Here is a 16,442-nt window from a genome sequence, read left to right on the forward strand (position 1 = left end):
AGAGACAGAGAGACAGAAAGCGAGAAATCACCCCCCAGGGGGGATGGTCACGCCGCAATCCCTTCTCCTCCATTCTCCTCTCAGGATCTTGGGCACACACGCACATGCACCCGGTGTGAGTTTTAAGCCACCAGGTCCTGGACACGAACCGCGGTCGACTACGTGGGAGTCCAGAGACATAGCCATTATGCTAACTGCTGGTTCCCGAATGTTCGCATTTCTAACATGTTACCAAGTGCAGCTGAGGCTGACGGATTGGGGACCACACTTTGAGAAGTGCTGGCTTATATGAAATCCTACTCAGTAAGTGCTTCAAGTGCCTGCACATACTGAGCACTTGATAAGACTAGTTGTGGTTAATGATAGTGGTAGGGGTGACAGGACGTGGCTGCTCTCAAATTATGTAGCCTCCTCCCTTCCCCTCTTCCTCCCTCATGCTGGAATGCAAGGTGCTTCTTGTAACATCACCTGGACACACTTACCGCCTTGTGCCAGGGAAGAGTCAAGTGTGTGTGAGACAACAAGGGGAAAATGAAATTCACATTGGAGGTGATGGGGGCAGAATTATAGGTAAAATCTTTTTCTTTCAAAAAAAAAAATAGAGGGAACCAGCAGTTAGTGTAATGGCTATGTCACTGAACTCCCATGTAGTCGACCGCGGTTCGCGTCCTGGACCCGGTGGCTTAAAACTCACGCTGGGTGCGTGTGTGTGCGTGTCCAAGATCCCGAGAGAAGAATGGAGGAGAAGGGATTGCGGCGTGACCATCCCCCCTGGGGTGTGATTTCTTGCTTTCTGTCTCTATGTCTCTCTCTGTCTGTCTGGTGAATGCACGCTCCCTAAAGCAAAAAAACAAAACAAAACAAAACCTCTCAAAAAAAAATAGAAAAAATGGTCATCACTTTATGTTCTCAGTTGAAAAATTGATTTAGTTTGACACAATTGCAAAGGTCAACCGTCAAAATGAAAATGGACATTTGGGATTTGGACAAATGGGCTCTGGGTTTCCACGTTGGGTTGTTGTCTCCTGTGCTGGATTGAAGAATGGGGAGCTGCTCTACCTCCTCAGTAAGGGCACCAGCTCCTGGCAGGAGACAACCTGCATCATGAACAGGGCTCTCTGAGTCTGGGACCATAAAGGTTTGGGGACCTTGGTACTTTCTGCTGAGGAGACACCTCTGGGTGTCAGGGTCAGCTCCTGCAGCCTGTCCCCACTTCTCACCTCCCTGACAGGTATGAGGAAGAAATCAACAGGAGGACCAGCAGTGAGAATGATTTCGTCGTTCTGAAGAAGGTGAGGGAAAGAAGAGTCATGGGGCCAGGGGGGCTGTGGACCCAGGCAGCTGAGCAGAGTGAGGAATCCCTTTGGATCCTCTGTGACACGGACAAGGTGACCTCGGGCCTGGTTTGTGTGTGCTGTCCAAATGAGAACCCTGACACTGCAGGGTAAGCCTGAAACTGACGTAATGGACCAGGAGTCCTCGAGTGCTCTTCTCTCCACGGTCCTGAAAGTGAAATGAGGTGAACTGGCAGTATTTGCATGTCAGTTACCTGTGGCCTTCGGGCTAGGGAGGAGCCCGGGCCCTGTGTGTGACTGACCAGGCTGTGGATATCACTGTTACTCTCCTGGTCCAGAAAGCTAGGGTTTTGCGGATCTCTTAGCTGAATGAGGTGATGGCATTTCCAGCAAGGAAACAAAGCAGAAAGGCTTTGCCACTTGCCCAGACACCCAGAGAGCTGGCAGTAGGCAATGCCTAGGCAATGCCTGGGCAATGCAGTCAAACTGTCTTCGCTTACCGTTAGGACGTGGATGCTGCTTATATGAACAAAACCGAACTACAGGCCAGGGTGGACACTCTGTATGGGGAGCTGGATTTCCTGAAATACTTATTTGACAAGGTGAGTTCAGCCCCTACGAGAAATCTTCATTTCCCCACACCTCACAAGGGATATGGGCATAAGAAGGGGAGCTTTAAACCCAACAGTATGCTCTAGGGACTGATCTCCCCAGTCACCCTGACTCCGTGGGCCTGAAGTCAGCTATCCTCACAATCCCCTATCCTCAGGATTCGTAGGTGGAGGAATGGAGATGGGGGCAGGGAAAATCCCTATCTATTTGGAAAATGAGGTTAACACCAGTTCATATAGAGGCAAACCAACCAGTAATTTTTATTGATTCTGGGGAGTTGTTAGGGCTGTTAGAGAACTCTATGGGAGATGATGATGTGGATTTTAAAGGCAGCAAAAACAGACAGCAGTGATGAGGGAGAACATGTACACTCCTCCACCCATGTCCTCTACTGTCCATGCATCACTTGAGCGGGGGTAGACTCTGGGCCAGATGCTGTATTCTGGATGTCTCCATTATACAGACGAGAAAACAGAGGCACGGAGAGATTCCATTGCTTGCTTGGTCACCCAGCTAGCCCATGGTAATCAGGATCTGACAGTGAATCTGAGTGGCTCCACAACTGGAGTCCTTTTTGCTGTCTATGAGAGCACATGGGCTTCACGGAGCAAGTATGGCTGTCAGAGTGCCCAGCTCAAGATGGTGCGAGCACAGGAGAGGCATGGTGTGTGTGTGGGGTGTCCACAAGGCTCCAAGTTCAGATGCCCTCTGTCTCTCTGGAGGCTAAGCCCAGGCCCCATTGCCTTTAGTTCAGGCAGTTAGGACTCACCCCATTACCTCTTATGGCACACAACAATTCTAAGAATTCCCCCACCCAGCCCAGAACTTCTGGCTTCCCAGAGAGCCTCGCGGGAGTAGAGGGAAACTGAGGCTCTGAGAGAGGGGTGGAAGGAGTCAGCCTGTGCTCCATGCCTTGCAGGAGCTGTCCCAGATGCAGACCCACATCAATGACACCAACGTCATCCTGTCCATGGACAATAACCGCTCCCTGGACCTGGACAGCATCATCGACGAGGTGCAAACCAAGTACGAGCTGATTGCACAGAAGAGCAAGGCCGAGGCCGAGGCGCTGTACCAGACCAAGGTGAGCCTGCTGCCGGCCTTGGCACTCCCAGCAGCTACTTTCCAGAACGGGTTTGTCTTTCTCTTATTTTCGAAGTGAACCATGGCTGTTACAGCGATTTTAGAAGTCAGGAGCAGAGGAAGGCGTCTCACTACCGCAGTACACGCTGGTCTATTCCCTCCCGGCTCCTTGTAGTAACGTGACTGACGAGCCCACGGGTGCGGGAAACTCAGCAACTGCTTTATGTTTATTTAATCCTTACAGCAACCAGTGAGGTCAGGGCTTCATGTTTTCCATTTTACAGATAATAGAGCCTGAGCTAATTTCTATAAGGTCTTGAAGTTGGAAAATGACAGAGCCAGGGCTTAATCAGGTTCAGGTGTGTCGTCTTACAAACTGATGCCCTTAACCTCCAAAATGTTTCCTATTCTTCTTCTTTCTTTATTTTTCTGGTAATGGCACCGGTTAAGATATAGTTTTAGGGACTAGACGATGGAGTAATGGTTATGTTGCTGGACTCCCACGTAGTTGATCGTGGTTTGAATCCTTGACCCGGAGACTTAAAACTCACACTGAGTGCTTGTGTATGCGTGCCCAAGATCCAAAGAGGAGAATGGAGGAGAAGGGGCTGCAGTGGCCATCTCCCCTGGGGGGTGATTTCTCACTTTCTGTCTCTCCAGTGAGTGTACATGTCCTGAAGCAAAAATCCCTCTAAAACCAAAATATAGTTTTATACCTTTTTCTTTTACTTATCACTTACGAATGCCTTTCAGTAACAGTAAATACTCTGCATCATCTTTAACATCTTTTCCTATAAGACTATACTTTCTCTTACTAGATGAACAACTTCATAGCTAAGTCTTCGAGTCCATCTTTGGTTACTTCTTTACCCTAAATTGACCTGGACCATTTTGGATGTGAAGACTGTAACTGAAGGGACAAAGTCTGACAGCCCAGTTGCTAACTTCTGAACAACTGGCATGTGATAATCTGCTTCATGGCCATTCGTGGCCAAGTCCCATCCTGGCAGCTCTCTGTCCCATTATCCTGCAGAGAGTTGTTCTGGGCAAAGTGATCTCAGCATTGGACTGGGGCAGCAGGTAGTAGTGGTGGAGATGTGGGAATGCAGAGATGCCTTTAAGTTCAATTCCCCCAGCCCTTTCAGAACCATGTCCTGTGGGTCCGGCGGGCAGTGTAGACACTGCAGGGAGGCAAGTAGAAATGGACATGGGTCATGGTGAGGGCCTCTGAAGACATGAGGTCCTGATTGCTGGGGAAGCCGTCCTGGAAGAGGGTAGAAAGGAATATGGAGGGATGAGAAGAGGAAAGGGTCCCAGTGTTAAGGCTCAGATATGTGAAAATTGAAGTGGAAAGGACATTAAGAAGCAGGTTTGTCTGACTGGGAAGTGAGCCCACCCAGAGACTGGTGGAAATGAGGAGAGAGGCTTGGCATAGCTGTGCATGTGTGTGTGTGTGTGTGTGTGTGTGTGTGTGTGCAGGCATGTGTTTGTAGCTCAGGTGAGGGAAGTTTAATATAGATGTGAGTGTGTATTTCAAAAAGTTCATGGGAAAATGAAATGAAAGTATGTGCTTATGTTGGAGCAAAACACTTTGAAATTCATACATAGCTTTTTCATACTAGCGTTTTCCATGAACTTTGTGATGACCTAGCATTTAGGGGCTGGGCAGTCATAGTTCTAGACGGGCTTACTCTAGGAACTTGCTGGGGAAGCATCCCATGACCCCCACTCCCCCAGGGGCTCATAGTGAGCGGCAGGTGCTGACCATGATGCTGCCTTGCCTCTTAGTATCAGGAACTGCAGATCACAGCAGGGAGACATGGAGAAGACCTGAGGAACAGCAAGATGGAGATTACTGAGCTCAACCGCATCATCCAGAGGCTGCAGGCAGAGATCGACAACTTGAAGAAGCAGGTGGGATGAGTGCTCAGGGGGAGCTGACCAGATCCCAGGCACGTCGCCTCCCACAGAGCCCTGACAGATTAGGCTCCTAAAATCAATCCCTCATCTTGGTTCTCCAACTGTCCCCGGGCAGAGGGACCAGATGGATTCGGCCATTTCGGATGCAGAGGAGAGAGGAGAGCGGGCCCTCCAGGATGCTCAGCAGAAGCTGCAGGGCATGGAGGAGGCCCTGCAGCAGTCCAAGGAGGAGCTGGCCCGGCTGCTGCGTGACTACCAGGCATTGCTGGTGGCCAAGCTGGGGGGTGTCCACAAGGCTCCAAGTTCAGATGCCCTCTGTCTCTCTGGAGGCTAAGCCCAGGCCCCATTGCCTTTAGTTCAGGCAGTTAGGACTCACCCCATTACCTCTTATGGCACACAACAATTCTAAGAATTCCCCCACCCAGCCCAGAACTTCTGGCTTCCCAGAGAGCCTCGCGGGAGTAGAGGGAAACTGAGGCTCTGAGAGAGGGGTGGAAGGAGTCAGCCTGTGCTCCATGCCTTGCAGGAGCTGTCCCAGATGCAGACCCACATCAATGACACCAACGTCATCCTGTCCATGGACAATAACCGCTCCCTGGACCTGGACAGCATCATCGACGAGGTGCAAACCAAGTACGAGCTGATTGCACAGAAGAGCAAGGCCGAGGCCGAGGCGCTGTACCAGACCAAGGTGAGCCTGCTGCCGGCCTTGGCACTCCCAGCAGCTACTTTCCAGAACGGGTTTGTCTTTCTCTTATTTTCGAAGTGAACCATGGCTGTTACAGCGATTTTAGAAGTCAGGAGCAGAGGAAGGCGTCTCACTACCGCAGTACACGCTGGTCTATTCCCTCCCGGCTCCTTGTAGTAACGTGACTGACGAGCCCACGGGTGCGGGAAACTCAGCAACTGCTTTATGTTTATTTAATCCTTACAGCAACCAGTGAGGTCAGGGCTTCATGTTTTCCATTTTACAGATAATAGAGCCTGAGCTAATTTCTATAAGGTCTTGAAGTTGGAAAATGACAGAGCCAGGGCTTAATCAGGTTCAGGTGTGTCGTCTTACAAACTGATGCCCTTAACCTCCAAAATGTTTCCTATTCTTCTTCTTTCTTTATTTTTCTGGTAATGGCACCGGTTAAGATATAGTTTTAGGGACTAGACGATGGAGTAATGGTTATGTTGCTGGACTCCCACGTAGTTGATCGTGGTTCGAATCCTTGACCCGGAGACTTAAAACTCACACTGAGTGCTTGTGTATGCGTGCCCAAGATCCAAAGAGGAGAATGGAGGAGAAGGGGCTGCAGTGGCCATCTCCCCTGGGGGGTGATTTCTCACTTTCTGTCTCTCCAGTGAGTGTACATGTCCTGAAGCAAAAATCCCTCTAAAACCAAAATATAGTTTTATACCTTTTTCTTTTACTTATCACTTACGAATGCCTTTCAGTAACAGTAAATACTCTGCATCATCTTTAACATCTTTTCCTATAAGACTATACTTTCTCTTACTAGATGAACAACTTCATAGCTAAGTCTTCGAGTCCATCTTTGGTTACTTCTTTACCCTAAATTGACCTGGACCATTTTGGATGTGAAGACTGTAACTGAAGGGACAAAGTCTGACAGCCCAGTTGCTAACTTCTGAACAACTGGCATGTGATAATCTGCTTCATGGCCATTCGTGGCCAAGTCCCATCCTGGCAGCTCTCTGTCCCATTATCCTGCAGAGAGTTGTTCTGGGCAAAGTGATCTCAGCATTGGACTGGGGCAGCAGGTAGTAGTGGTGGAGATGTGGGAATGCAGAGATGCCTTTAAGTTCAATTCCCCCAGCCCTTTCAGAACCATGTCCTGTGGGTCCGGCGGGCAGTGTAGACACTGCAGGGAGGCAAGTAGAAATGGACATGGGTCATGGTGAGGGCCTCTGAAGACATGAGGTCCTGATTGCTGGGGAAGCCGTCCTGGAAGAGGGTAGAAAGGAATATGGAGGGATGAGAAGAGGAAAGGGTCCCAGTGTTAAGGCTCAGATATGTGAAAATTGAAGTGGAAAGGACATTAAGAAGCAGGTTTGTCTGACTGGGAAGTGAGCCCACCCAGAGACTGGTGGAAATGAGGAGAGAGGCTTGGCATAGCTGTGCATGTGTGTGTGTGTGTGTGTGTGTGTGTGTGTGTGCAGGCATGTGTTTGTAGCTCAGGTGAGGGAAGTTTAATATAGATGTGAGTGTGTATTTCAAAAAGTTCATGGGAAAATGAAATGAAAGTATGTGCTTATGTTGGAGCAAAACACTTTGAAATTCATACATAGCTTTTTCATACTAGCGTTTTCCATGAACTTTGTGATGACCTAGCATTTAGGGGCTGGGCAGTCATAGTTCTAGACGGGCTTACTCTAGGAACTTGCTGGGGAAGCATCCCATGACCCCCACTCCCCCAGGGGCTCATAGTGAGCGGCAGGTGCTGACCATGATGCTGCCTTGCCTCTTAGTATCAGGAACTGCAGATCACAGCAGGGAGACATGGAGAAGACCTGAGGAACAGCAAGATGGAGATTACTGAGCTCAACCGCATCATCCAGAGGCTGCAGGCAGAGATCGACAACTTGAAGAAGCAGGTGGGATGAGTGCTCAGGGGGAGCTGACCAGATCCCAGGCACGTCGCCTCCCACAGAGCCCTGACAGATTAGGCTCCTAAAATCAATCCCTCATCTTGGTTCTCCAACTGTCCCCGGGCAGAGGGACCAGATGGATTCGGCCATTTCGGATGCAGAGGAGAGAGGAGAGCGGGCCCTCCAGGATGCTCAGCAGAAGCTGCAGGGCATGGAGGAGGCCCTGCAGCAGTCCAAGGAGGAGCTGGCCCGGCTGCTGCGTGACTACCAGGCATTGCTGGTGGCCAAGCTGGCCCTGGACGTGGAAATCGCCACCTACCGCACACTGCTGGAGGGTGAAGAGAGCAGGTGGGTCTGGCAGCTGTTTCTGGGCCAAAGCTCAGGACGTACCCATGAAGCGGTAGGGCAGAAGATTCAGAGAGAAAATAACCCAGCTTTTCTCGAAGATAGGTAGCCAGGGTGAGCAGAAGCAGTCAAGGCAGAAGCAGAGGATGTGAGAGGTTGTCAGGGTAGGGAAAAGTCAGTTATCACTCTCCCATCTCCAAGCCCACCCCGACCCAAGCCACGTAAAGACCCCAATGCGAGAAGGCTTCATGAAAATGCTGACCTCCGTCTACACACGCACACTTCCCTAAGGCTTGGGGACTCTGACTTCTCCGCTCCTGGTGCCCCCAGGCAGCTGCCCCTGCTCCTCAGGCTTTCCGGGTCTGGCTCATGTGTGTCTTTGGGTTTACAGGATGTCGGGAGAGCTGCAGAGCCACGTGAGCATCTGTAAGTACCAGATGAGGACAGGGGGTGGTTGGTGCTGGGCAGAGGGAGGACTGGGAGGGTTGCCAGTGACCAGCAGGGACCTGGCAGCCTGGCATTTTAGTCTCCTGTCCTGTACAATAAACCATGATTTCAGGTTTGCTTACCTTCATTGTATCAGCAGTAGCTGGCCGTCTTTAAGGTACATATTCAGAAAGCCATGAAAATGTGCTACCTAAAAGAGCTCAGCATTCCTTTGTGACATGGATACTTTTTCTTTTTTTTAGAGGTTTTTACTATAGGGTGCGTGTGCTCACCAGACAAACAGACAGAAAGTGAGAATTCACCCCCCAGGGGTGATGGCCACGCCACAATCCTTTCTCTTCCATTCTCTTCTCACGATCTTGAACACGCATGCACATGCGCCCAGTGTGAGTTTTAAGCCACCGGGTCCCGGACGCGAACTGAAGTCGACTGTGTGGGAGTCCAGTGACATAGCCGTTACGCTAACTGCTAGTCCCAGTGACATGGATACTTTTTAAGCTGGAAAACTTTTAAATCCCAATGTGTCTGTTTGCAAGCCAGAGGCTCCCCAGCCATTAAGGACCTAGGAGGCTGCGGGTGCAGGGGTGGGTCCCTTAGGTCCCCTGGTTCAGTCGTTTTGACCGGGAGTGCGCTGCCTTCTTCCTCACAGCTGTGCAAAACAGCCAGGTGACCGTCAGCGGTGGTGGAGGCAGTGGCAGTCTAGGCTCTGGAGGTTACTATGGCGGAGGCGGCAGCTCCCGCGGGGGCAGCGGCGGCGGCGGTGGCAGCTTACGGAAGCGGCAGCAGCGGGAGCTACGGAGGAGGCAGCACAGGCAGCAGCAAGTTCGGCGGCAGAAGCGGTGGTGGCTCCTCGCGCGTTCAGATCATTCAAACTTCTACCAACACCTCCCACAAGCGAATCATGGAGTAGGGGCAGAGTTCGCGACTCCTCGCTGCATCTCGCACGCTGGAAAAGCCTGCAGCTCTCTCCAGTCTCCTTCCCTCCATTGTCACTACTGATCCACCCTCTCTTGAGTTCCTGTCACGACTTTTTTCTGATGAGTCTCAGCAGCTTTGCTAATAAATTCCACTCTAGGTTGGGACAAGCCCACACAGCAGACCTCTTGGAGGACACGGCTTGCAGTCAAAGTTACTGTCAGGCTCATTCTCACTCAGTCCACTCCTCTGGCCCTGCGGTCCCGGGAACACCCAGTGGCCTAATTTAGATGGAGAAAAAAAGGAAAAAAAAAATAACAAAAGAAAGAAGAAAAAAGCTTGTAGAGTGGCTACCAAGCAGATATTAGAGAATTAATGTCTTGACCCCCAGGTTCCCTCTCCTGTACCTGGGCTGCTCTGTGATCAACAATCCATTCCCCAGGGGCCCACAGAATGATCTCTTTGGACAAGTAGCAGATTGTAGGGCAAGAAAGCTGGGTCAGGGGAGCCTCTGTGCCAGGGGCCAGTTCCTGCGTCTTGGTCTGCAGCCTCACACTCTCATGCTGGTGGAGAGTACAGATTTGCTGCCCATGTCAGATGTGTAAGCCACACCTTCCCTGATTGGGAATCTGTCTGGAGAAGCATCATCTGCTGGGGGAACAGCCCTGGTGGGATAGTTCAGTGGGCCCCCGGGTCTTGTCCCAAGGGAGCAGTGGATGGAGGAGCAGGTGGACAGGCAGTCGTGTTCTGCTTCTGTCTGCCCCTGCTGCTCTGCTCCTCCATTCTTTGGAAGCCTGATCCTTCCTTTGCTCTGCTCCTCAACGGCCCTCTGAGAATTGCCCATCTAGTTGGGCACAGGCAGCCTGGTTTCTCTCCATCTGGGTGCCCAGACTAGAGCAGTCTGAGGATCCAACCTGGGCCCTGGGAAGGTTCTAATCCTGAGTCAGCCTGGAAGTTACCTGTTTGATTGCAAGGCAGTTCAATGCTCATTCCCAGACCTCATACGTCCCTTTTACATACCTTCTGTTCTCAGGGGCTCTGAGCACCTTTGAGAATTTGACTCTTAATTTGGGGTCTTATATAAGATACCTGAGATGTGCCGAGTGGGCCAGGAAGGAGAAGTACAGCCAAGTAATGGGCTTTGAGAGAGGCTTTGTTTCTGAGGTCTGGAGACCCTTGCTTGCTCATTGCATCCTCACACAGCCTCCAGGACCATGACCCTCTTGAGGGGCCTCAGGTGGGCTCTGTGTGGCTCCCTAGAAGCAATTGCGACTTCATCATTTTTTGGTTGAAAGTTGTACCTTGAAGGGCTTGGCATTTCTGGTGTTTCTACAATAAAATTTTCTGTGTTCTCAAACTGTTATTTGGCCAGGAGTTGCATTATTTCTTCTTGCATTTCGTCAGACCTCTGAATTATTCTTATTTGGGACGTTAACATGTATCACTTTCACATTCATGCACAAATAATACACGATCTTGAAGACCCTTACAGATGTCATCCTACTGGCCCATGAAGTGACTTGTGAGTCTGAAGTTCCTGACAGCATCCATTCAGTGGGAATGTCTTGAGCTCCTAGTGTGTGGCAGGCTGTGGCCTAGGCACTGGGAATGCAACCCTGAGTACATATGCTCTGAACGTTGAGGTGCTCGCAGTTCAAATGACATATTATGGGGAGGGACTGTTTAGAGGGAGGAGAAATCAGAGTGTGTGCCTCTGTGGACCTTCCAGATTGAGGGTGGAAGTAAGGCCTAGCTCAGCTGAGGACATGGACAGACTCGTCACAACAGGGCCACGGGTTCCAGTGCTGGGGAAGGGAAGTTTGATCCCAACAGAGCCCTAGAGGACTGAAAGTAGAACAGGGCTTTGGAAGAGAAGGGTGGGCAGAGAGGTGAGGAAGGGGCTCTCCAGACAGGAGAATTTTCTTAGAGACTCAAGATAAGAGAGAGGACAAGCGAGAGGGAGCAGCTGGGCAGGAGAAACTGAATTGGGGGACAAGGGGCTGAGGCCCATGAACTGACTGGGGGGTCACAGGTAAGGATGTCTTTAACTGGTACCTCAAGGGAAACACAGATGCAGATATTCAAGAATGGAGCGAATCAAGACCTCAGCTCACCCTCTGCAGGACTTCTGGGTCCTTGTACAGCAGTCACATATAAGATGTGACCTATTTTCTCACTCCCTGAAGGGATACAGCTGGGCTTTGGATGTGGGCTTCATTCAAATACAACCACAGCCCATATTGATAAGACATTGGCTTTTCAGGCACATCCCTGCATTCCTTCTGAGAATATTTACCCCAGGCTTGTTAGGGGACAAGCTGGGAAGGAAAAGGTGGGCAGAGGGACTGCCCAGGGGGAAGGGAAGGAGAGAGGGAACAGATGCAATGCCCTGCACTTTGTCCAAAGTCTAGAGGCACAAGAACTAAGAAGAGAAGGCGTGGCTAGATAGCAGCAGGCACAAAAATGATTGACTGTTCGGCTGACAGTGAGAACACATGAGTCAATAGGGTGCGGTGGCTGCTGGAGATAGCCATGGGGACCAGGAAGAAAGGGGCATCTAGAGCGAGTGCAGGCTCTCCTGCCGTCAGGACACTGTGGGGGCTTTGAGCTCCAAGGATAGCAGAAAATATGAAGGGACTTCAGAAACTTCATAGAAAATTGGAATGAAAGTATGAATTAATTTTGGTGCAAAAATAGTTTTTGAAATCCATGAACTTTTTAAAATTTAATTTTATTTATTATCATAATCTTTTTTAATATTACATTGAATCACATATATCTTTGCAGTGTATTCCATTTCTTTTTCCAGCATGATTAATGTGCAGATCAGTCAAGACAAAGACATTACTATCCATATCATCATCATCAAGTAGCTTTTTATCATTGTTTTCAGATTATTATCGTAATACTCATATTTCATGAACTTTTGAAGATTCTCTCTCCCATAGAAGCTTCTTCAGAGGGGAGTGACCAGGACAGGGTAGTAGGACTCAGAAACCAAGCCACGGGAGGAGCAGGTGAGGCTCTGGAGGGAAGAAGTCTTTGGGGGAGATGGGAGAGTTAACTGCAAAGACTGAGGAACTTCCATAGAGACGGAGTGGGGGATGGGGAGACCCAGCTGATGACTCAGATGGACAGGACTGCAGCATATTTGGCACAATAAAAGCACCTTTCTATTGATCCTGACATGGGAGAGGCTACTCTGGGGAGTTATCAAGTTTCAAGCAGGGTTGGCTAATCATTTGGCAGGAGGTTGAGGGAGAGAGTGAAGGAGGGGTGAAGATATGGTATGTGGGCATTTTCTGTCTTTGTGAGTTCATGTGATGGAATTGAGGTGGAGAAAAAAGAAATTCTGCTCTCCGTGTTATATGGGAAGAAGTTCAGATACTGGGAAAGGAGAAAGTCATGGGGAGGCCATGAGCGCTAGCCAGGATCATAAAATAAATTGAAGTGTTCTGGCACCACCAAACCTATTATAGGGCGTGGGTTTGATTATTCCTGGGATGATGCATGAACGTTTGATTTTCTAATGGAATCTAGGTCAGCTCTGAGAAAAAACACATAGGCAAGGCCAACCAGAGGTCGTCTTTCCCATCTTTTTCTGGGAAGAATTGGGATAGTCCAAGAAAACATGACTCTGCCTTTTCTCTTCAGAAGACTTGACCATTTCATCATGGAAGACTAGGGGGCAGATAAAGAGAACATGTATTGGAATCCTAGAAACATTGGAGTAGTGATCCCATGGGGCAGGGACATAAAAACAAGGGCCAGAGGGGAGAGGAGTTAGTCAAGGAAGGGACATCGGAGTCTAAAGGAGAAGTTCCAAACTTGCTGTTCTGGACAAAAGCGAGTTGCTCTGGGGACCCAAGCAATGGAGGCTAGCACATAAAGACTCCAGAGGAGGCTTCCTTCTAGAAGCAAGAATCCTACTAGAGACAGATCCAGAGGAGACTTCCTTGTAGAAGCAAGAAACCTACTAGAGACAAAGACAGATTCCCTCAGGAACGAATGCCTCTTACCTCCAGCTTCCCCTACGAAGACAGCAAGCAATTCTATGATCATATATAAAATTCTCCCACATGTATCAGCTCATATAATTCTCACTGTCCTCTGAAGGGGGCTGAGGAGAACACACGTTGGGGCTCTGTGGTCTTTCCAGGAACTGTGGAGCACTCCATCCCTGCCCCTGATCAGTGCTGCTTCCACAAGGCAGATGCTCAGGAGGAGAGTAAGCGGGCCCATTCATTCATCACACAGAGGGTCTGGCAGGAGGGAGTACAGCAGCACCCAGAGTGGAGAAAGTTCCTGGCAAACTCTGCCAGCTGCTCCTCCCTCTGAGAAACTACAGGAGGGTGGGGCACTCTGGAAATCTAAATTTAATTCTACCAGCTTCTCATCTGAGATTTATATCTCAGGACAGTGAACAGGAGGAGCAACAACCGGTTCAATAAAATCCTAACTCCATCTGACCTTGGACAGGGTGTGCATCGCAGGGCTGGGAAAGTTCTTGTCTGAGAAAAAAAATTGAGAATGTCGTCTCACCCTCAATTAGCCAGCCTTCTGGCCCAGTACGTCTCTTCCAAGTTAAGAGCTGCATTCTTCACAGTCCCTCTTTGAACTCAGTGTAACTTCCATTATTTTGTTGGACTTGCTGCCCTGGTGTTACCAGCTTTCCGATCAGTCCAGGAAACTGGATGTCTTCAGGTTGATAAATGCTCTGTTGCAGGGTTGAGCTGGAGACTTGGATGTTGGGGGTTCTCCAGGATGAAGGGTCAGTTTCAAAATATCTAATCCCAATCCTGGAAGGGGTTCTGGGGGACTCCAAGTGAGCAGCTGACTTCCACACCTGTCCCAGTCTGCTTGGTCCCTGGGGCTCATCCTCACCCAGTCAGAGGACAGGTTCTTTGCATCTAGTCCTGCCTCCCTCTTTTTTCAGGTGTGCCCAGAATCTCTCCTCCTTCGCCATGGCCCCTTGCTTCCCTATGACTTCATGGCCCCAAAGAGCTTTTTCTCACAGGATGGCCTTATTTCAAGAGCTTGAATTTCTTTTCCTAGCTTTTTCACTGTTTCCAATAAAGTAAGGGCTAGTTCCAAAGTTTTTTTTTTTTTTTCTGATTATCATACCAGTTCTTGGGTCCTTCCAAATGTGAGGGGGAGAGACAATCTTTCCTCTTCTCTATCATCAATTATACTATAGCTTCCTTGGAAGGTAGCTATAGTCCCAATTCTACAGAGGAGGAAACTAGCCCCAGAGAAGGTCAGTGATCTGCCTGAGGTCACTCAGTTCGAAATATGCAGTCAGGAGTGGGACCCAGGTTCGTCTAACTCCATGGCACAGAGTGAGACACCCTCCAGTTCTCTCTCCCACACACTCGTCTTTGGCTTCATCCTTTGTGGCCTCTACTTGGCTCCAATACTACCAGCGAGTGACTCCTGGGGGCCACCTTCTTTTCTGTCTGTCCTAAATGGGGCTGCCTGTTGGTCTGCACCTCTCCGTCCTGCATAAGAAGCCTCGGTGCCTCCTCTGCGGGCTGTCAGCTTTCAACACCTCACCCCGCCTCCCCATTGTCTGTGGTTCCCCTTCACTCCTCCCAGGCTTCAGCTTTCCCCACTCCCCTGAAATTCCCTTCTCTCACATTCCTGGTGGAGTCCTGCATGGCTGGGTGGCTTGTCATAACATGTATCTCTCCAATATTTTTCTCTGTCCCACCCCTCAGAAAGCTCCAAAACATCACCACACCTGGCAGCCACATTCTAGCTGGTAGTTCTGGTGTGCATGTGAGGCCCTGGGTTGCAGGAGTTCTGGCATTCTGCCATCTAGCACTGCTGGGGGTATCCCTCGAGTGCAAGGGACCGTGTAGGAGGTGGGGAGGGAACCCAAAGACACAGAGAACTTAGCCTTGTTTTGAAAGGCTTATAGAACAATTGAGGTGCCAGCAAACATACACACATGCATTGTGCATGCAAAAGTGAGCCAACTGATATATCAATATACCCTTGCATCTGGTGGCAACGGAGTTTAGGAAAAGAAGCCTCAGAGCAGCTAAGTGGTATTAGTCAAGAAAACTTCCCTGGCAGGGATGAGAGCCGGAGCTTTCTCACTGTAGAGCAGAGGAGGTGAAGGCATTTGTCTTCAAGGTCTGATTGACTAAAAACAAACACAGGATCAAATTCTCAGGAATTGAGATCTTTGGTTCCTGGAGGTAGACTCTGAGTAGGGGTTTGACATGAATGGCTGAGGCCTTTCAGAGAAGAGAAGAATACAAGTGGGCTCAAAATGTGGAGAGAAACAGAGAGGAGAAGGGAAGAGAAGGTTGGAAGAGTCTGGACAAAGCACGAGAGTGGAAGGGTCAAGACATGAGGCTGGTGAGAGTGATGCCAGTTCACCTTCACTGACAGGGAAAGGTGATGAGGGCACATCTGTGATGAGAGGAGGGATGTGGGATGAGCCTGCATATACTGTGGACTTGGGCATGTGTGGCTTATCTGTCACCACCTGGGTGACCTGGGGCATGTATTTTAATCTCCACAAACCTAAACTGTCTTTTCTTTTCGATGGGCCTAATAACTACCACCGTGTGGACTTGTGCCGTTTGAATGAGATATAACTTCTAACACTGTGGATGTCAGTGCCTCTTCCCTCTCTCACTTAGTTTTTACTTTACATAGGTAGAGCCTGTAAATAAGGCAGGAGCAAAGGTGGGTGGCTTACACTGTTGTTTTTTAATGTCTCCACATACCCACCATTCCTGGGGACATCACAGGAGGTGATGAACTTGGTCAGTTGGCAGCATTGCAGTTTCAGCCCTACTAGATGGCCTCAAAAGAGGGCAGAGAGAAGAGCATAGGAGGTTGATTTGGAAACTATGGGACTTCCAGAAATTGGTTGTATGGCCTGATCAATGTTTCGTTTTCCTTGTCTGAGCCTGCATTCTTACTTGTCTACTAGGTGGGTCAGATGGTGTGCTCTTTGAGTTCCCATGGATGGGAATATTCTGTGATTCTCTGTCAACTCACAGGAACCAATTCCACTTGCCTGTCTTTGAACTTCTTGTCTAATTTAGGAGAAAGATCACTTGAATTGAAATTCCAGGTTCTAGTCCCAAATGCATCTTTTCCTAGCTGAAGTGTGTAGAGCAAGTCACTCAATTTCTCTGAGCCCATTTTCTGTTTTGTAAGATGGGTTGAAAACAGCTTGAATCTCTGGTTCTCAGTGCTCTTGTGGAA

General features: G+C 49.5%; 1 protein-coding gene across 1 annotated transcript in view; it reads left to right on the plus strand.

Moving 5' to 3' along the window:
- The window catches only part of KRT77 (keratin 77), a 19,434-nt gene extending 10,111 nt beyond the window's left edge, over positions 1-9,323 (plus strand). The window contains 8 exon segments of the mRNA XM_006141597.2: positions 1,232-1,292; positions 1,802-1,897; positions 2,827-2,991; positions 4,779-4,904; positions 7,636-7,856; positions 8,245-8,279; positions 8,950-9,065; positions 9,067-9,323. Coding sequence (XP_006141659.1) covers positions 1,232-1,292; positions 1,802-1,897; positions 2,827-2,991; positions 4,779-4,904; positions 7,636-7,856; positions 8,245-8,279; positions 8,950-9,065; positions 9,067-9,210 — 964 coding nt within the window. The 3' untranslated portion in view covers positions 9,211-9,323.
- Positions 9,324-16,442: the final 7,119 nt, after the last annotated feature.

This window comes from Tupaia chinensis, unplaced genomic scaffold, assembly GCF_000334495.1.
Source record: "Tupaia chinensis unplaced genomic scaffold, TupChi_1.0 Scaffold000059_1, whole genome shotgun sequence".
Taxonomy (NCBI): domain Eukaryota; kingdom Metazoa; phylum Chordata; class Mammalia; order Scandentia; family Tupaiidae; genus Tupaia; species Tupaia belangeri.